Here is a 21093-nt window from a genome sequence, read left to right as displayed (position 1 = left end):
CGGGTGTTCGGTCGGAAATAAAAGAAATAATTCCAAGCTGAATAATGAACGAAACTAGAGGGTTGAATTATTAGGCAAGCGGAAATCCCTGGTTATTTATCACAGATCAGAGGAAACCGCCACACTAACGCTTATTCTCTTAAAATTCAACAAAGTGATCGTCCACTGTTCTTTTTTTTTTGTATGATCGTCAACTATTTCCATTTATTTTGATTTTCCTCGCCAGCCACTTTTCATCCCTTGGCTCTTCTCTTCCTTTCTTTTCTTGTCATCTGTGTCGTCGATCTCGCGATTTCGGCCGCGTTTGTTGATTCGATGACCGCGTATTTTGCTTAGGCTAGTTCTATTCATACGTTCAAAAATAAAATTGATTTAAAACATTTAATACCGAGAGATCGTGCAATTAAATTTTTACCGAGGAATTATTGATTGTCAATTTCAAAAACATATATTTTGCTTCGCACATTTTTTTTTATTCAATATAATTTTATGAAAATTTATAAACATTTTCTAAGAATTGAAAGCCTTAGAAATTAAATAAAAATATATAAATTATGAAATATTAAAATTAAATTATATAAATTATATTGAAGTGAACCTTATTTGATTTACTTAACTTTGCAGAGATTAAAGTTAAATAATTGAATAAAATGCATATTTTTAATTTTTTAAACATAAAAAAATCTATTTTTCTCTAGATTAGATTTCTCCGAATTTTGAGGTAGATTGAAAAAGTCAGACTCTATATATAATACATATGACACAAACATTGATATAATTTCGTAAGAGCATTCGTCTGATTGATAATAATTTTGATATCTCTTTCCTTTCCTCCACCCTTTACCTTTTTTCTGTTCGTTGCCGTCTATCCACGTATTCCTGTCGCACGTGCAATTGCAAAAACGACAGTACAACGGCTTTGAGCAGCTCTGCATCAACTTTACCAACGAGAAGTTGCAGCAGTTCTTCAACCATCACATGTTTGTACTCGAGCAAGAGGAGTATAAGAAGGAGGGCATCGATTGGGTGTTCATTGACTTCGGCATGGACTTGCTAGCTTGTATCGAGCTGATCGAGAAGGTATTATTAGTTCAATTCCGCGAATCAAGGTTTAAAGCGGCAATTTCCTAAGAACCGGTGCGAGAGATATCAAACCAGGACTTGAACGAGGAGCCGATTTCTCGCAAGGAACAGGACCTGTCAATCGCTGAGAGTCAGTTGATGTTGCTTCGCCGTTCAATTTTTAGCTGATTTTTCGCGCTTTTGCGTCTATCATAATCTTTCTGCGTCGGCTCTTCGACGATGACGAAGAAACGCCGATCGCAACTTTTCAAGGTACTTAGTACAGGTACCTAAGCCACTTTTCTCCCTTCGTTTCTTTCCTCGTAATGTCTCATTCCTGTAACGGCACTGATTCGTGTCCGTGAAGAATGCTCCTTCAGGATCAACGATTATAAAGATTCAACGATTAGGCAGGCATTCATTATGTTTTCTTCGACAATCCACTGGGTCTGGTTCGCAATCCTGAAAAGACTGGAACGAACCGACATTTTTTTTCGATCTAGCATTTTTAATCAACGAGTTTTAGAATAATCAATTAAATATGAAATTGTAGCAAGACTGAAATTAGGGAGAAATTAGCTTTACCAGAAAAATGAAAAGTGAGAATTAGTTTGTATAATTGAAATAGTGATAATATTAATGACCCAGTATAACTGCGTCCCTTATCCTCGTTACAAACTCATAGAGTGTCGATCCCGAAACTCACCCTGAAAATTTGTCCAATTAATCAATTTAATTAATTGGATAAAATTAGCTAACACGACAAATGAACTGTCGGTGTTTATTATTATATCACACATAACTTTATCACGTAACGGCACAAGCGAGTGTCTTTTCCTTTCATGCGACGAACTTGAAAAACGTTCATCTATTTTTATTCTTTTATTATTATATAATAATGTTAATCAAAAATTTTACACAATTAATTATCTATATTTAAAACATTTAATATAGATAATTAGTGTAGTATTAATTGTGATATTACATGATAATTCGAAAAATATTTGAAACAGCTAAACGCATCGCTATTTAATTTTTAAAATATCATAAAATCAATTTTTTGAAAAATATATTAACTTACGAGAATCTGAAATTTTTTCGATTTCGTCGCACAATCGAAGATAAACTGCAATGGTACATAGAATGCACTTTATCGACGCCTTTTTGACAATGCGTCGATTACCCTCTTCTTATAACCGTCCTTTTCTGCCCCCGTAATCGAGCGATGAAAGTTACGAGTCAAAATCATCGATCGAGCGTTTTTTCCTCCCAAGTCATCAAACAGCATTAATGACGGCTGTTCTTCCCTGTTTTTTTCTCTGTTCTTCGCTTAACCTTCCCGTTCGCATGGACTCCCCGTTGCTGCACCACTCGGTCTCGAGCAGTTCAACAGCTTCGAGCAGCTGTGCATCAACTTCACCAACGAGAAATTGCAACAATTCTTCAACCACCATATGTTCATCCTCGAGCAAGAGGAGTACAAGCGCGAGGGCATTGAGTGGACATTCATTGACTTCGGCATGGATCTCCAACAGACTATCGATCTGATCGAGAAGGTACCGCCAGGACAGGTCGACAGATCGCACGAGAGGAGACTCGTCGTTTCTCAAAATCACACACGCATCTTCGCTTCCTCGTCTTGCCTGTCTGCTCGATCAACTAACTCCACTTCCTGTTCCGTCACACTTTTACTCGAGCACTGTTATTCATTTCTCGTGGCATCGGTCGACAGGTGGAGCACAATTTTCCGGGAACTCGGGACGAACGATCAGCTGTTTAACGTCAACGTATATTATGAAAGAATTTTTTAAATTTCTTTTCCAATTGATTAATTGAAAAATCTCGTTTACTCGTCACCACCTTTCGACTACGCCGTGCGAAAGTTTCAGGATCAATCAAGGGACACGCCCGATCGGACACGGACGGTGTCCTGCGCACATTTTGTTTTTTTTTCTGTGTTTTTCCTCTTCTTATTTCTCTTTCTCTTGCTATCTTTCTCTTCGCTGTGTGCCTGTGTGCGGCGTGGTGCATGAACAAACTTCGATGCAGTACAACGGCTTCGAGCAGCTGTGCATCAACTTCACCAACGAGAAGCTACAGCAATACTTCAATCATCATATGTTCGTGCTCGAGCAAGAAGAGTACGAGCGCGAGGGTATTGCTTGGACCTTCATCGATTTCGGCATGGATCTCCAACAGACTATCGATCTGATCGAGAAGGTAAACCGGTCCGAGTGGGACACGGACTCGAGCCTGGATCATCAGGCTGTTGATCCAGTAACTTATCTAGCAAACTACCGCTTCAATCCAGCTTGGGCGTGATTGTTTGTCCACGTTGTGTGTTTTCTGTCAATGTTGTTTGCCTGTATGTACTTAATTACGTACGTATTATCTTCTTTACATCAGGATGTCACGGATCTAACGCGTAAAAATATGATTAGAAATTCTTTGCAAACTCCAGAAAAATAATTATTTTTTTTATCTTCTAGGCTGTTTCTGTAAAAATTTGCACAACGTTGAATGGTAATTTAGATTGACATAAAATTTAATACATTTAGTTTAATGTGAAATAAATTAAATATTTAAACAGTTATCTATAAATTAAATAAATTAAGCATCTGTATTTTGTCCTTCGTTTAAATAAATGTTTCTTGAATTATAAAGTTTGCTTACAAGGTTACAACTAAAAAATATATGTATATATATATATATATATATATATATATATATATATATGTATATATAATGTTTCTCTTAAAAAACTTGATATAATTTAAATATCAGTATTCTTGCGACTGTACAAAAGCGCGATAGATTCAGCACATCATATGTATTTGTATATAATGGAGAGTTTGATGTGTCGGAAAAAGATGATTGCACTTTTACAATGCAGAAACATTAACAGAAATGTTAGTGAAGTGCAAAAATCATTATCGAAGCATTGCTCCAAAATATATCCTTACTGTAGAATTATAGATAACGCAGTACTAAGAGTAGCGTCGAAGTTTTTTGTCTTGTACGTAGTTTACAAGATTAATTATATCATTAATCGGCAATTAATCCATATACAAATCCATATATCTTACATTCAAGAAAGCGATTGATTAACCGAAATAAAAGTACATTAATGACACAGTATCAAGTAGATAACAAAGTATATCAAAGAAGTATTTAGCAATTTGTTTTCAGTAAAAGTTGAGACACTAACGAGATTTGCTACGCGAAATATATTTTACAAATATTCTGCAGACATTTCGAGATCTATCATCTTTTTTTATGTACAACTCTGATGTAGAATTTATCACAATTTATAATAGATAAAATATTTACATAATTAATTCGACGAGAAAAAAATTAATTATTATTTATATTCCTTTGCGTAACGCTACTCTTGGAAAATGCGAATGTTTCGAGGTATAGCGAATTCTAACACATTTCTTCGTTCCCTTCCTCGCGTATATAGCCTATGGGTATCCTCTCCATCCTTGAGGAAGAGTCTATGTTCCCTAAGGCCACAGACAAGACCTTTGAGGAGAAGTTGAACAACAACCATCTCGGCAAGAGTCCCAACTTCCTGAAGCCCAAACCGCCTAAACCAGGCCAGCAGGCAGCCCACTTTGCGATTGGCCATTACGCCGGCAACGTATGTAACGTTTTCTCTTATTTTTTACTTTAGAAAAAATATTTAACATATATACAAAAAAGAGATTCACATTGGTATGTTTTTTTTAAACGAGTTAATTTTATAAAAAAGAATTCTATAAAATCCTATTAAAAAATGTTCATCATTTTTCACTCATCAACAATCGTCTCGATTTCGATATCAGTAAAGTTTCCTCGGATCTCAGGTACCATATAATATCACCGGCTGGCTGGAGAAGAACAAGGACCCGCTGAACGACACGGTGGTCGATCAATATAAGAAGTCTACGAACAAACTGCTGGTGGAAATCTTCGCTGATCATCCTGGTCAATCTGGTGGTGGTGACGCCGGTGGCGGTGGCAAGGGTGGACGTGGTAAGAAGGGTGGTGGTTTCTCTACCGTATCGTCCTCCTACAAGGAGCAGCTGAACAACCTGATGACTACCCTGCGTGCCACGCAACCCCACTTTGTCCGTTGCATCATCCCCAACGAGTTGAAGCAGCCTGGCGTCATCGACTCTCACTTGGTCATGCATCAGCTGACTTGTAACGGTGTGCTTGAAGGCATTCGTATCTGTCGCAAAGGTTTCCCCAACAGGATGGTGTATCCTGATTTCAAGCTACGGTAAGAATCTCTTTTTTCAGTTTAAAAACATTTCAATTATCTTTGCGGAAGATCGAAAAAAATCGATGATTCAAGGAAACGAATATATTTTCTTGTTTTTTTATATATTGTATATGAACGTTAAAAATATTAATTTAATTTTTTAATTGCTAATATTTGTAACATTTCTTTAATTTTTTTATAATTAAAAAATATGGTTTTGAATTTTATTTTAACAGATTTAGAAAATAGTCACCCTCCAGTTTTCTCGAGCATTCGCAATGATTTCTGATTTTAGAAAAATCTGCTATTGCTTAATCATATCTCTGGAATTTATATTAGAGAAACTTTATTATTAGATTTACTATATAATCTCTTCTCAAGCATAATAGCAGATTTTTTGATAATTATTAAACGATTTCTTATTTAATACTTTTATTAGATGGTTTAGCGAGGTTATTTAATAATAATGATTAAATCGTACAGAAATGGTAAGTTTCGAAATATTTTAATGGAGAGCTAGAATAATTATTTATAAAATACATTTGGAAATATAAATATGATGTTTTCTAAATCGGCCACTTTATATTGAGAGCCGATAAAAATATTTATTTTCTGACATTTAGAAATGTTTTAAAAATTTTATATTCTTTGTGTGTTATAAATTTTTCGATTAACTTTCCCAAAAGCATCTGGGAAATCTGAAATATTGGACATGCATAGTAATTGAATTTTTATGTTATATTATGTAGTTACATGATCCTAGCACCGGCCGCAATGGCGGCCGAAAGCGATCCCAAGATCGCCGCGGCTAAGTGTTTCGAACAGTGCGCTCTCGATCCGGACAGCTATAGGATCGGTCACACCAAGGCTAGTTAATGATAATTTAGGTTGATGATAACCCCTTTATTTTTGACAATTTTGTTGTTTCATTATCTCTAAACAATATTGAACTAGTCACCCCACATTCAAAAAATCAAAAATAAATCTTTCCACGTGGATGGTCCGAAATTTCTCGTTTTACAGTCGTCGCAAAAATATTTTTAGCATCGGTAAAACTGTATAATAAAAATGTATAATTAAAACCAAAGATTAATTTTAAATTAGCGAGATTTAAAGATGATCCACGCTGGAATCTGTATAAATTTACCACGTCGCCCCTCTCATTGAGTGCAATATCATCGAATTTGAGTGCAACATCATTATCGTATTTGACCGTGTATTCGAATCCCACCCGATTGATCGTTCAGTTTTCCCCGTGATTCGTTTAGTAAAAATAGTTTGGTACCCAATTAGATTAGAGTATCAATCCTCGAGAAAATAATACTGGATGCTAAAATAAATCTCAATCCTTTAAAAAAAAAAATAAAACAGTAAAGTAGCGAGAGCCGATTGGAACGACAAGAAGATGTATATAAAATCTGTGAATATTCGTATCTAGAACCCTTGTATTAATTAGTATGCACGTTTGCCTCCCCCTACCCTCTGCCCTGTACACCCCGACACCCTGTAGGTACAAGATCTTGGCTCCGGCGGCGGTCGACAAGGCCAAGGAACCCAAGGAAGCGGCCGGGGCCGTTCTGGAATCAACCGGTCTCGACCCTGATATGTACCGTCTTGGACATACCAAGGCACGTTGTCCTCTCTTTTTCCCTGCCTCCAACGATCGCGATGGTATTTGACGCGTAACGATGACATCTGTCTCGAAACGCGATCGACGACGGTCGATGATCGAGACTGCTGCCTTTCAATTTGGTAGAAAATCTCAATAGTAAATATAATATTATATAATCTAAATATAAATTAAATCGTAGTAAGTCAAGGCTCTTATTAAATTATAATAAATTTGATAAAAGGCTGTTAAGAGCAGTAAATATAAAAATTCAAATTATGTTAGAAAGTGAAGTCATATATTAAAATAATATTTTTTAATTTAATGTCTACTAATGAATTACAATAAAAGGTGACAAAAAATAGAAATATTATATAATCATTGAATGAAATGTAAATAAAGAATATAATCTGGTGAAATGCAATCTCGATTACGCGAACATTGTCGATCGCAAATAATAATTATCGTCTATTGTCGTTGGTGGTGGATTCTTAATTCATGACACGTCAATGCTCCTATAGCGACTGGGTGGTAGAATGACGTAAAAATGACGATATTAAAGCGTGAGAATTCCAAGAGAAACATTATTACAATATCTTTCCATTTTTTAAATTATTTGGAAATAGTTCTTTTTTGTCGAGCTTTTAATTTATGTTGGAATTTTATAAATTCTTGAAAATTCTCCTGGTAAAGACTCGCGCTTTAATTCGTCGAAGAGATCAATACCAAGAGGATCTCCCTAATTGAAGTATCCTGGATGGATACTACTCGTTACCCTTTGCTTCTTGCCCTCTTTTCCCCCTAAAATATATTCTCGATTCTACAGCAACGAGAACTATAATACAATATAAGTCTCTAACCTGGCGTGGTTCTTTGTTTTCTGTCTGTTTTTTGTGAACACACACATGACACCATCAATATGTATATGAATACACCAAACCACATATACTTGACAACGATGGTCGGCTACGAACGCAGATACAAAATTCTGTGCGCCAATGCCGTCCCAGAGCCTTGCGACGCGCAAAAGGCCACCCAGATCATCTTGGACACGATCAATCTGGAGAGTGATCAGTATCGCCTGGGTCACACCAAGGTACCAGACACCTGTTGTGGTCCACGTTGTGACAATAATGTCACGATGTACTAAGCACTATTGCAAACGAGCAACTTACAAATGTCACAAAGACGTCTGCAGGCTGTATCGAATGTCATCTGCAAATGTCTTTTGGACACTCGTATAATCTTACATCGTCGACGATTTATTTGCCAACATTTATAATACCAAAATTGGAAGAATTAAAATGTTAAAAGTTTTTAAATTAAACAATTTGACACATTGCAACTAATTTGAAAACAACAGTTTCAAAATGGTAAAAAAATTCGACAGATATATTTAGAAAAATTTTAATTTTAAATAAAAATAAATTTGAAGATTCGATGCTTCGAGATTTCTGGAATCCTAGAATACTTTTTATATTGTTCGAGCAATTCGTGTGGATGTTGGCTATTAAATGTTGCCGAGAACTAATTTAGTATTACGCGGCTTCGGCAATTAACCGTTTTACAGCCTCATTCGAGTAACGACAAGCTAATGAGGAGCTCTATCATCAGTTACGCTAACAAAGGATACCTTTGCCAAATCAATTTTCAGCGTGGTATAATCCCTCAACAAGTGTGAGGCAATCTCTGTTCACCTCCTATCGTCGAATAACGTCCCTCTTTCTAAGCTAAAAGTGGCATAGAAGGCCAGTTTGTGGAAATTAATTAATACGATGTACCATGATTATCTCTCTTCCAATAAGATATCATAAATTAAATAAAATTTAAATCATCTATCCGATTATCTAACTTTTTCCTAAAACATATTTCTGAATTTTAATTTGAATCATGAAAAAATCTTCAAAGAGAGATTATTAGAACTCTTTAAATCGACTATTATAAAATATAGATCGAATTATTAATCATGACATGGGATTGATAATCGAGGTACATCATCTCGAAGGATCGTCGTGATGAACGATATCTCAATGTTTCGTTTTCTTTTCATCTCCGAAAAAAATAGGTATTCTTCCGTGCCGGAGTTCTGGGTCAGATGGAGGAACTTCGTGATGAACGTCTCGGCAAGATCGTATCTTGGATGCAAGCCTACATCAGAGGTTACTTGTCTCGTAAAGACTACCAGAAGCTCCAAGAGCAACGCCTGGCCCTCCAAGTCGTCCAGAGAAACTTGAGGAAATACCTCCAACTCCGCACCTGGCCGTGGTGGAAGTTGTGGCAGAAGATCAAGCCTCTGCTCAATGTCACTCGTATCGAGGACGAGATGGCCGTAAGTGTTTCTCCGACATATCCTTTGCACACGAATCGTTTAGCTCAAAGAACATTATTATTAAGACATTGAGTTTCATTGATTTCTTTTGTTCAAATTTTTTGCAATTTTTGGGCATAAAATATATTTGATTCAATTTTTATTTTAATATTCCTAAAAAATATTATAATATTGCAAAAGCAAATTAATACTTGATTTAATTTGAGAAAAATCGAATTTTTTTAAAAAATCTCATAAAAAGATTTTTTTAATGTGTTTACGTAAGTAATTATAACAATACATTTATGATAAATTTTATATATATATTTAAGGCAATAGCAATTAAGATACTCGATCAGCACCTTAAGGCTTACGAGACAATAAACATTTTAATTTTCCCTTATTCATTCTTCGTTATATTAGTTAGTCCAAAGTAAATGCTATTTATATTTTTCCTCATTCTCAGTTTTGAATATCTATTCAATTTTAATTTTATTTTTATATACAATTCTAAATATATATTTACCTTGATCAATTTAATTTAACTGTTTTTTCAAGTCTGTAATTTATAAAGTTTACTTTGGATATTTTAAGTGAATTTTCTCTTTCTTTAAATGTCCTTTCTAAATTATGCAATTTTTACTCTGAATTTTTTAATTATTAAAAAATAAATTGTTAATAGTTGTTAATATTCACTACTTCAGAGAAAGTATTGCAAAAGAGAATCGTTCATTCTGCGAAAACCAATAATTCACTGAAGGCTGCGAGAGTTTGGCAAAATAAAGCTTCAACTTGATGCTGATTTACAGCTGGAGTTTCGTGCTTAACTGTGCCATCCTGCGCTCGAATTCGCTCGTGGAATTTGTTTCTTCTTTTGCTTGGCTCATAACGGCTCCAGTTTCCAGACGTACGCGTTTATTTATTCGCCGCCTGGTCTTCCCGTTTTCGCAGTTTGCCCTCTCGCGCAAACTCATGTCCAGCTTCAAATAGGCGATTTCTTTGAAATCGAATTTTTTTTCACTTATTTCGTTTACTCTCGTAATACTTTCGTAACTCGGATTTATAGCACACTTTTTTCCTTTAGATTTTTTTATACTTATAACTATATAGATTTTATTATACTTATAAAATACGCGATATATTTGTCTTTTTTAATTTATTTTTTTAGGTGTAATTTTAGAAGAAAGGAAAAAAGTTGTGTCGAATTTAATATTTTGAGATTTATACTTAAAAATTGTACATCTCTTTAATATATATATATAGTTTTTAATTCAGAGAAAATTGCCACATAAATTTATCACATATAAATTGCTTTAGCTAATTTTATTTGGCATTCAAAACGTATTATATTTATTTTATATATCGCGAAGTCTAGGCGGCGAAAAATTTCTCTTCGATCTTGGAAAATCTGCAAAGAAATTTCAAGCCACCATTTGGAACATCGCTTCTAATTTTGTCAACCTTCTGGTTTTCCTCTACGTCTCCTCTTTGCGCTATGCGCCGAACTGTTTATATTTTCGACTTTATATTCCCGAATTAACGGGAAGATTAGAGAAATCCGTGTAAGTTTTCCTTCTCCAGTTCGGTTCACTGATATCGCCTAAGATCCCGAATTAGAAGCATAATAAAGGCAACCAGTGGTGAATCAACGTTCGATCATGTTACCGGAGCGGTTTCTTATTAATAGACACGGCTCTTCCGAAAAGAATTACACAATTATTCGTCCTTCAGACGAGACCTAGGATACACGCGATCCCCACATTTTTCGAATCGCGTTTTGACTCCTCTGGAATGCCGTCGTTTCTAATTTCGTCTGTAATGTGCATTCGTTCTTATGTCTCTATACATTTGAATGTCGATTTTTTTTCGCCAAAATTGAATCGATCAAATCCAACATTTAGCTCAATAATTTTTTTCTTAAAGAATTTCTGTGAACTATTATTATTATTATTATTTTAATAATTTATTTTATTACTTATTACTTTTAATCATTTATTTTAACTTGGGTCTATTTGTAGAGTGTATTAGTACATATATATATATATATATATATATATATATATATATATATATATGTGTACTAATACACTCTACAAATAGACCCAAGTTAAAATAAATGATTAAAAGTAATAAGTAATAAAATAAATTATTAAAATAATAATAATAATAATAGTTCACAGAAATTCAAAAATTATTGAGTTAAATGTTGGATTTGATCGATTCAATTTTGGGGAAAGAAATCGACATTCAAATATATAATTTATATAACAAGATTTTTGTTACAGTAATATTTTTTGAAGATAAAATTTTCATTTTGAAAAACATCGAACGGAATCTGGATAAAAATTTGGTGACAAAAGAAGTTCGAAATAGAAAAGTCACAGTTTTAAGCGAGCTCGAACATCTTCGCTCGCACTCGGTGATCCACTTATCCACTTTACACTTCTTCTGGAGCCGCCAAAAAGGGGGTGGCCGCTGGAGAGAGTCCGGAGCGGTCCTTTCAGATCGCTTCTAATTCGGTCCAAGACCGATCCCCTTCTCGAACGCAACTCGTTCCCTTCCTCACACCTCAAAAATACCGGATCGGTTATAAATATTTTTACGCACACAGCGTGCGTGTGTGCACGTGTGTGCGATGAGGCGCCACTGGAGTGGGGACGCCCACGATCAGGATCGTCGCTCTGTTCGCTCCTTACTCGCCGCCGGAAACGGTCTCACGGGTAGAGGGACACGGGTAGAAAAGTTGGGCTTCGACCGATGCCGGGACCAGTTGGACTCGCGACCTCGCGCCGACCCCTTCGAAATTTACGCGAAATCCATCCGACGAAACAAAGAGGGAGCCTCGCACGGAGCTCTCTTGCATGCCTCGCATTTTTCTTCAGATTTGTCGCATAAATTACGGTCAGGTGTGTCCGGGTCTGTCTCGATACCTCGAGATACGAAAGTAGGGACTCCGAGTCTCGCGTGCTGTTTTTTTTCCCTTTCGTTTTATTCGAGCGATCGAGTCTCTCCCTCGGTCGAGATCACTCACGACGTTCGATCGATCGAATCCTGTCGGGGATCCTTTTCCCCGTCTTATTCTCGTTTTCCCGCGGGAATAGGAAATCGAAATCGAGTGCAAATCGCGTGTGCGTTCCTCGGTTAATTTCTCCGAGGGTGAGCAATTATGGGCGACACGGTGCTGATCGAGAAACCAACTCCGCTGGTGAACGGCGGCACGTACGAAGATAAAATGGCTTCGTTGCAGGCGCTGGAGGAGAAAGCCAAGAAGGCCCAGGAAGCTTTCGAGAAGGAGGAAAAGCTGCGCAAGGAGCTGGAAGAATTGAACGCCAAGCTTCTCTCGGAGAAGACCAACCTGCTGCGCCAGCTGGAGGGTGAGAAGGGCTCGCTCTCCGATTTCCAGGAGAAGGCCTTGAAATTGAACGCGCAGAAAGCCGATCTCGAGTCGCAACTTCACGTAAGAATCATTTCTATGGATTTTTTTCTAATTCAAATTTGTCGAATCAAAATTATTTATATGTCTAGCAATTTTTTCAAAATTTATTATTAATAATTATAAATTCAAAAATCGTCTCTAACAATTATTAACTTGGACCATATTGCAAATCTGAAAAGCTTGTCTATTGAAATTTTCGTAAAAATTTGTGTAAAATTTTGATTCGCGTTAACGGAAGATCGAAAAATATATTTTGAAAATCAATGATAGGATTTTTAATTACAGTGAAATCTCTTCATTAAGATATTTAAAAATTTTGATTATTATAATTTTCGACAATCGAAGAGAGTATATATATATATATAATACAAAATAAATGATTTTATAATAATCATATTTTTATTAATATTTGATAATGTGTATATAATTATTAACTACGGTGATTAAAATAGGAATAACTCTATATGAAAGAGCTATTACTTGTAGAAATCGCGAATGAAATTATTTTTAAGTTTATTTGCGAGTGGCGCAAGCTATAAGTTAGTTAACTGCGAAGGGCAGAAAGTAATATAATTAGCGGCTTAATTAGCACAGTGGCGCAAGCTATGCGATTAAATTAATATCGAAGGGCGAGAAGCCATATATAATTAGCATCATCGTACATAGACTATTCATTCACTTGCGTCAATTAAATTATATATTCGATTATATATACATATACATATATATATATATATATATATATATATATAATAAATTTCAAATTAAATTAAAATACTAAATAATATACTAATAGTAATAGTAATATTAATAAAATACAGTAATATTAATGAAAAAGAAATTTTATAATGAGACAAACTCATAACTATATAGCTTAAAAATGTTTTCGATTGAAAAAAAGTATTAAGAAGTTTCGAAACTTGATAAAAAAAAAAACGGGATTGAAATTCCTCTCTTTCTTTCCGCCGAGAATTCATAGTTATATTAAATTATCGCGAGTCGCTCGAGTCCTCCCCAGAGAAGCGGGAGATATTTTTCAGAAGAACGTGGTTTAAATCGGGATGCCATTAATTGTCAGCGGGAGGGAGTGTTTTCGTGATTTAAATCGGCTCGAATTACGCGGCGGATTACGGCTTCCCAGGCGCGCGAAGTAGCGCGACAAAGTAGTGGAGGCGCGGAATTAGTCAGACGCGCTATTTTTCTTCGTGCCGAGCGCGACGCGGACGCGTCATCCGGTTACGCGGACGACACTTATATATATTCGGTCATATCGAGGCTGCTAAAATTATTATAAACGTACGTGAGCATTTACGTGATTTTATTACATCTCCCCGTCATTTAATATCGCTTATACAAATGACGTTTGTCGAGAAACTTCAACAAATGCGTTCTTCCCTCTCGTATCTCTCTGGAGATTTCAACGCCTCAACGCTAACATTTTCAATCTCTCTTTAGGGATATAGGAATTTTTTAATAAATGATAATTGCTCGTGATAAAATTCTTTCTATTCTCAAGATTTTGTTTAAAGAGATTGATTAAAAATATCAGTATTTAGAAAGTAGTGCAATTTTTTGAATATGATAATTATATTCTTTTGTGCGATAAAATTGATGAAAAAATTTAAATTTTTAGAGGCACATCTGGTATCCACTTTTCTTTTTACGACTTAATTAATTCGTTATCTTATGAATATCTCTCCGCGCAGTAATTAAAGCTCGAGCTTTAAATAACGTATGATCATTTTGGGAACTGGCTTCCCGAGAATTTCCTCGCATTACGTTCCACGATAATTTGATATTTTCCTCGCTGTTTCTCTTGGTTGTAAATACACGTTAGAGGAAGCTGAGAGAACGCCGAAATTTTGGACGATCGCGTCGGCGTGGAAACGCAGTATTTATATCCGATAGTAAGCACGCATACAAACGCGCGCTGGAGAAGAGGTCATAATTTCTGGAAGGCGTCGCTCGCAGAAAATAGACGAGTCGTGATCGTGACTAGAATTTCAGATTCTCTCACTCTTTCTCTTTCTCTCTTTCTCTCCAGCCGAATTCCAGGCTGGACTATTTTTAACGATGCCTTTTAAATATTCACTTGAGACTCGCGGCTACTCCGACCCGTCATCGCCTGTCATCGCGACGCTCGTCGTCGTTTCCTAACATCTACCGTTCTTCAACGAGCGATTTAATACTCCATTCTCGATAAAATTAGATGGAAAAAGATTTTAGATATGAAATATTTTCAAGTCACTTAAAACATTAAATAAGAAATATTACATCTAGCAGATCATGATACAACGTATAAAAATATAAGAGCGATATCACAATTATAAAATCAGAATATAATTATTTATAATTATAATATCTAACTCTGTATTATCTTTTTGTAAATTATTAGCTGTTAATAGAGATTTTTTTTAAACATCCAGAATGTTTGGCCATTCCATCGATATTATAAGTATTCTTCATTTATTTAATCTCGAGTTATTTACTTGTCATCTCATTTAATTTTTGTCTTTCCTTTTTAAATATTTTGTTAATTTATTTCTATTATTGTTATCAGTGCTTGAAAAAAATGTAGTGTTTTCCGATTAGTCTCTATGAAATTCATAACTGTTAAAAGTGGCTGTTTCACTTTCGTTAAGCGAGCTAATATCGCGATCGCCTATTAAAAGCTCGTATATCGAGTTCATCGCGATTGACCTGGTCGAGAGGGATCCTCTCGCGATCATAGAAGCGGAAGGCTACGACCGCGTTATGTTCGGCACCATTTACGGTCAGGCGATGCAGGAAGAAGGAAGAGGGGAAAAGAACGAAGAGAGAGAAGAGAGAGAGAGAGAGAGGACACGTGCAGCAAATTTAGCAGATCCCAGATTCCAGGTTATTAAAAGTGGGCGGCGGCTTTAAAAGCGCGCTGGAGAGTGCAGATGAGAGAAAACGAAGGAGGTAACAGGTGTACGGTATATTTATATGCATGTTACCTCGTGCATAAGCGTGCGTCATAATCACGCAGCCGTATCTCCTTCACTGCCAGTGATCTCTTCATCATCGCCGACGAGGCCCGTGTCATCATCAGCGATTTTTCCATCCACGTGGTCGATACTTTGCACCGGATTATTTCTTATGTATAGGAAAGAAGAGAAGAGATCATTTCTTTTTCGATATTTTGTGGAGTATCTTTTCTTTTTTTCTCTTCCCGGAGTCTCTTTTGCCAGACTTAATTAAAACGATTATTTCTCTTTTTTTCTTCTAAAATGTATGTTTTAATTTTTTTTTCAACATCGATTAAGAAGACACAAACATATGTTCATATTTCCCATATTTTCTTGTTCATTAGATTCCTTCAGGTTTTTTTTTTCTTAGGACGTTCATACTTCGGCGATATATGTAGAAGAAAGAAATTTGCGAGAAATAGCAAATTTTTCTTTCGACAAATATAGATTCGGCTAGCCGAATCAGCGAACGATGAAGAGATAAGCGCGATGAACGAGGAGATTGATCGCATCGCGTCGGCTGGGCAAGACGTCGTGCCAATATTCTTTGCCCCCGCATTAACTAATATTAGGCGTTCGTATGTGTGTAAGCCCTGCAATTGCACGTCATTGCCAATTAATTGCGAACTCGAGCAAGAAAAATGCGTTCGACATTCTCGATGAAGGGGACTTGGCGCGCATCAAAGGATATACTCCAGCGAGATTAATCTTACACGCGAATCTGTCATCGACCTAAATACTACTTCTGCAAAAAAATCTCGAGATTATGTCATCTTAAAGAAATAAGATAAAACGTGACTCTCTGATAATCATATCATCTTTTTAAAGACATGTTGGATCTATAATACTAATATTAACGAATAGGAATAAAGTGAAACGTTAATGGAACATTAATAAACAAAACGGAATAATAATGTATGCAGAGAATAATATTATAAAATAAAATTATCAAAAAATCAAACAATGTAGAATATTGAATAATAGAAGATGCGACATTAAAATATTAAAATATAAATATAATATGTAAACTATAAATGGGAATATTTACAGAATAAATAAAATCGAATATATCTGAAAAAAATAATAATTAAACATTGGAAATATGAATACATAAAATCATGCATATGTATACTACATAATAATTACTACATAATATTGGAAAAAAATATTGTCAATATTTATTTGGATATTTTTCAATCGTATAGGACCTCAGCGAAAGATTCAAGGAAGAGGAGGATGCGAGGAACAATCTCTTCCAGAACAAGAAGAAACTCGAACAGGAAGTATCTGGCCTGAAGAAAGATATCGAGGATCTCGAACTAAATCTGCAGAAATCCGAACAGGATAAAGCGACGAAAGACCACCAGATCAGGAATCTAAATGACGAAATCGCTCACCAAGATGAGCTCATCAACAAGCTCAACAAAGAGAAGAAGAACCAAGGTGAAGTCAACCAGAAGACCGCCGAGGAGCTCCAGGCCGCCGAGGATAAGGTCAACCACCTCAACAAAGTCAAGCTCAAGCTCGAACAGACCCTTGACGAACTCGAGGACTCCCTCGAACGTGAAAAGAAATCACGGTAAGTGAATTCGATGCATTTGATAATCGAAAATCTGTCTACAGAATGTCCAAACATAATTTATTTTAATTTTTTGATTCACTTTTCTGAAAGAAAAGTTAATTAATAATCTATTTTTATGCGCGTAAAATTAATTTTATAGTAATATATTACAAAATATTTCTAGAAAAAAGACAAAAAATATCGCAGTGTTAACAAGGATATTTATATTGTTCGTTGAAATTGAATTTATACAGTGCCGACGTCGAGAAGGCAAAGAGGAAGGTGGAAGGCGATCTGAAACTCACACAGGAAGCCGTCGCTGATCTTGAAAGAAATAAGAAGGAACTCGAACAGACTATTCAACGCAAAGACAAGGAACTCTCATCCTTGACCGCCAAGCTCGAGGACGAGCAATCCCTTGTCGGCAAACTGCAGAAACAGATCAAGGAATTGCAGGCTCGAATTGAAGAACTTGAGGAAGAGGTATGACAAGAAAAATATACTTTATTTTCCAAAATTTTTAATTTTGAAAAAAAAAAAAGAAATAATTCACTGAATTTTAAGTTTATCTCTTTTAATTATTGTCGAAAAAAAATTCATCAAAATTGACATTTTCTAATTTATCAAATTTTTAATCTCTTCTTTCCTAAAAAGTTCAAAAAATATATATATAAACTGAAAATAATTAAAAATTTAAATCAAAGAAAGCTAATCAAAAGATACTAATAAAAAAATATCAGATTTTTGTCTCTTATACGATGATTTGAATGTATATCACTATCGGCATAATTGTGGAAAAATGATAAAATCTGATTATTTTTCTCTTGAAGATCGAGGCGGAACGCGGTGGACGCGCCAAGGCCGAGAAGCAGCGCAGCGATCTCGCACGCGAGCTCGAGGAACTTGGTGAACGCTTGGAGGAGGCCGGCGGTGCTACTTCCGCTCAGATCGAGCTGAACAAGAAGCGCGAGGCTGAGCTGAGCAAGCTCCGCAGGGATCTTGAAGAAGCCAACATCCAGCATGAATCTTCCCTGGCCAGTCTGCGCAAGAAGCACAACGACGCTGTCGCCGAGATGGGCGAGCAGATCGATACCCTCAACAAGCTTAAGGCTAGGTGAGTTCACCAGACTTGATTCACTGCTTTTCTTACGAAGAGAAATAATAGTTTTTCATTTTTTATCTTTATCAATTTTTTATTTTTATCATTTTTTAAATCTTTATCGATTTTTTAATTTTTATCATTTTTTATCTTTATCAATTTTTTATTTCTACATTTAAGTTTGATGGAGATAGATTGAGAATTGGTTGTTTGATCATTAATTATAATTTAAAGATTTTTCAACAAATAATAAATTTAGAATTTTTTTATTAAGAGAAAGTTATGCTGTGTTTTTAAGCGATTAGGAAACATCGATGATTGAATAAGTTTGAATTTTTTTATATTAACGACTGTTAGATTTTCATTGAAAATAAAAGTGTAAGGGCAAGAATGGGGGATTTTAACGTAATATTTGCGATAGAGCCGAAAAGAGTCGACAAGACATCCACGCCGATCTGAACGGTTCGCGCGCTCTCACGGATCAAGTTTCGCGAGAGAAGGTATTTGAAAATGAGAAAGAGATATGACGAGAGTGTTCCTCGTGCATCTTGTAGAATTTCTAGACGTAATCTCGGACTTCCTGTACGCCCCTCGTGATAATTCTCTTCATTTATAAAACATATGTGATTACCAGAATGGAATGTATTTTTGAAAGACATGTCTTGTTGCCTGAATTGTCATGTTGTGTCATGAATGCTGGATTAAATATTCATTGTCTATTAAAACATACAAAAATATATTAAATTTCAGATAGAAATCACATAAAAATATTTAAAGGAATAAATAAATTATAAATATATTAATTAGACAAAAATAATGTAGATAGTCAAATAAATATATTTGCAAATAAGTAATTAATTTCTCGAGTTTAGATTAAATTAATTAAAATTTTTACTCTTACTCCATTTAAATACTTAATTAAAGTATGAATTTTATTTATCATTAATTTTTTATTATTAATCAGATTACTTATATTTTCGTTACGAAAAATAATGCAATAAGACAATTTGATCCGGCGTTCTGGAATGCAAATCGAAAATAATTCGCGTTATTGTCATTCATCTGTGATCCCTTCAACTGTTTCCGTCGATTGTTAGGGTTGAGAAGGAGAAGGTGCAATACTACAGCGAGTGCAACGACTTGCGCACATCTTGCGACCACTTGAGCAACGAGAAGGTAAGCCTTCGGGCTCGACCCCGTTAATAATATCCGGATTAATGCGACTAACAGCTTCCGCTAGGTGCAGAGACGCAGCCACGACTCTTTCCCCAAGATCATTCGTGAATCATTTGTCTGACGAGTGAGTCGATAGTCCCCGCTTGCTCAGCATCGCTTGCCACCTGCGTGTAAACGATGCGAACTTGCCTTTGGTGTCTCATTTATCACGGTTAAAAAAAGATATTTTTTCATATTTTTTTACTTGATTTTAATTTATTTTTTATACTGGAAAAAAAAGAAATTTTCTTCTTTGACACTATCTAAAGGCGAGCTCGACGTAAAAAGATTCCGGCGATCGTTCGGGCGCTAAAATTCTTTTCGAAATCCAGGCTGCTCAGGAGAAGATCGTGAAGCAGCTGCAGCATCAGCTGAACGAGACCCAGGGCAAGCTTGAAGAGGTGAACCGCACTCTGAATGACTTCGACGCCGCGAAGAAGAAGCTGTCGATCGAGAACAGCGATCTGCTGCGCCAGCTTGAGGAGGCCGAGTCCCAGGTCAGCCAGCTGTCGAAGATCAAGATCTCTCTCACCACGCAACTGGAGGACACGAAGAGGCTCGCGGACGAGGAGTCGCGCGAGCGCGCCACCCTGCTCGGCAAGTTCCGCAATCTGGAGCACGACCTGGACAACATCCGCGAGCAGGTCGAGGAGGAGGCAGAGGGCAAGGCCGACCTTCAGCGTCAACTCAGCAAGGCCAACGCCGAGGCGCAGCTCTGGCGCACCAAGTACGAATCCGAGGGCGTCGCCCGGGCTGAAGAGCTCGAGGAGGCGAAGAGGAAGCTGCAGGCCAGGCTCGCCGAGGCGGAAGAGACCATCGAGTCTCTCAACCAGAAGGTCATCGCTCTGGAGAAGACCAAGCAACGCTTGTCCACGGAAGTGGAGGACCTGCAGATCGAGGTGGACCGCGCGACCGCCATCGCCAACGCCGCCGAGAAGAAACAGAAGGCCTTCGACAAGATCATCGGGGAATGGAAGCTCAAGGTCGACGATCTCGCCGCCGAGCTCGACGCCAGCCAGAAGGAGTGTCGCAACTACAGCACCGAGCTCTTCAGGCTCAGAGGTGAGAGAAATCGGGCGATTTCGATTTTTCCCTTCGAACTTGTCGAGATCAAAATATATAAGAAAGATATGCAAAATCATTATTAATTATGGTAATTTTATTTAATCATAAAATGAATTATTGATTGAATAGGTGCCTACGAGGAAGGTCAGGAACAGCTGGAGGCGGTACGTCGCGAGAACAAGAACCTCGCCGACGAGGTGAAGGACCTGCTGGACCAGATCGGCGAAGGTGGCCGCAACATTCACGAGATCGAAAAGGCCAGAAAGCGCTTGGAGGCTGAGAAGGACGAATTGCAGGCCGCTCTCGAGGAGGCCGAGGCCGCTCTTGAACAAGAAGAGAACAAGGTGCTGCGCAGCCAGCTCGAGCTCAGCCAGGTCAGACAGGAGATCGACCGCCGCATTCAGGAGAAGGAGGAAGAATTCGAGAACACCAGGAAGAATCATCAACGCGCCCTCGACTCCATGCAAGCTTCCCTCGAAGCAGAAGCCAAGGTGAGCTG

The 21093-nt window shown here is 36.7% G+C and overlaps 1 protein-coding gene across 13 annotated transcripts in view; it reads left to right on the top strand.

The window, feature by feature from the left end:
• Mhc (myosin heavy chain) overlaps positions 1-21093 on the top strand; it is a 48926-nt gene that overhangs the window by 22696 nt on the left and 5137 nt on the right. For 4 of the 13 annotated variants that reach the window (XM_029300034.2, XM_029300033.2, XM_029300028.2 and 1 more), the window contains exons 11-22: positions 910-1080; positions 4526-4705; positions 4911-5329; positions 6822-6939; positions 8986-9249; positions 12476-12685; positions 16860-17233; positions 17470-17698; positions 18046-18329; positions 19412-19490; positions 19862-20591; positions 20724-21085. In XM_029300034.2, the coding sequence (XP_029155867.1) occupies positions 910-1080; positions 4526-4705; positions 4911-5329; positions 6822-6939; positions 8986-9249; positions 12476-12685; positions 16860-17233; positions 17470-17698; positions 18046-18329; positions 19412-19490; positions 19862-20591; positions 20724-21085 (3420 nt within the window). Of the gene's footprint in view, positions 1-909; positions 1081-3111; positions 3283-4525; positions 4706-4910; positions 5330-6060; positions 6179-6821; positions 6940-7898; positions 8017-8985; positions 9250-12475; positions 12686-16859; positions 17234-17469; positions 17699-18045; positions 18330-19411; positions 19491-19861; positions 20592-20723; positions 21086-21093 lie in introns of all 13 variants that reach the window. The other 9 variants (XM_029300045.2, XM_029300044.2, XM_029300038.2 and 6 more) reach the window with 5 other exon arrangements.

This window comes from Nylanderia fulva, unplaced genomic scaffold, assembly GCF_048542155.1.
Source record: "Nylanderia fulva isolate GAGA-0341 unplaced genomic scaffold, ASM4854215v1 Scaffold22, whole genome shotgun sequence".
Classification (NCBI taxonomy): Eukaryota; Metazoa; Arthropoda; class Insecta; order Hymenoptera; family Formicidae; genus Nylanderia; species Nylanderia fulva.
Note: the sequence above shows the minus strand (reverse complement) of the source record. Positions and strands in the feature narration are given on the sequence as shown.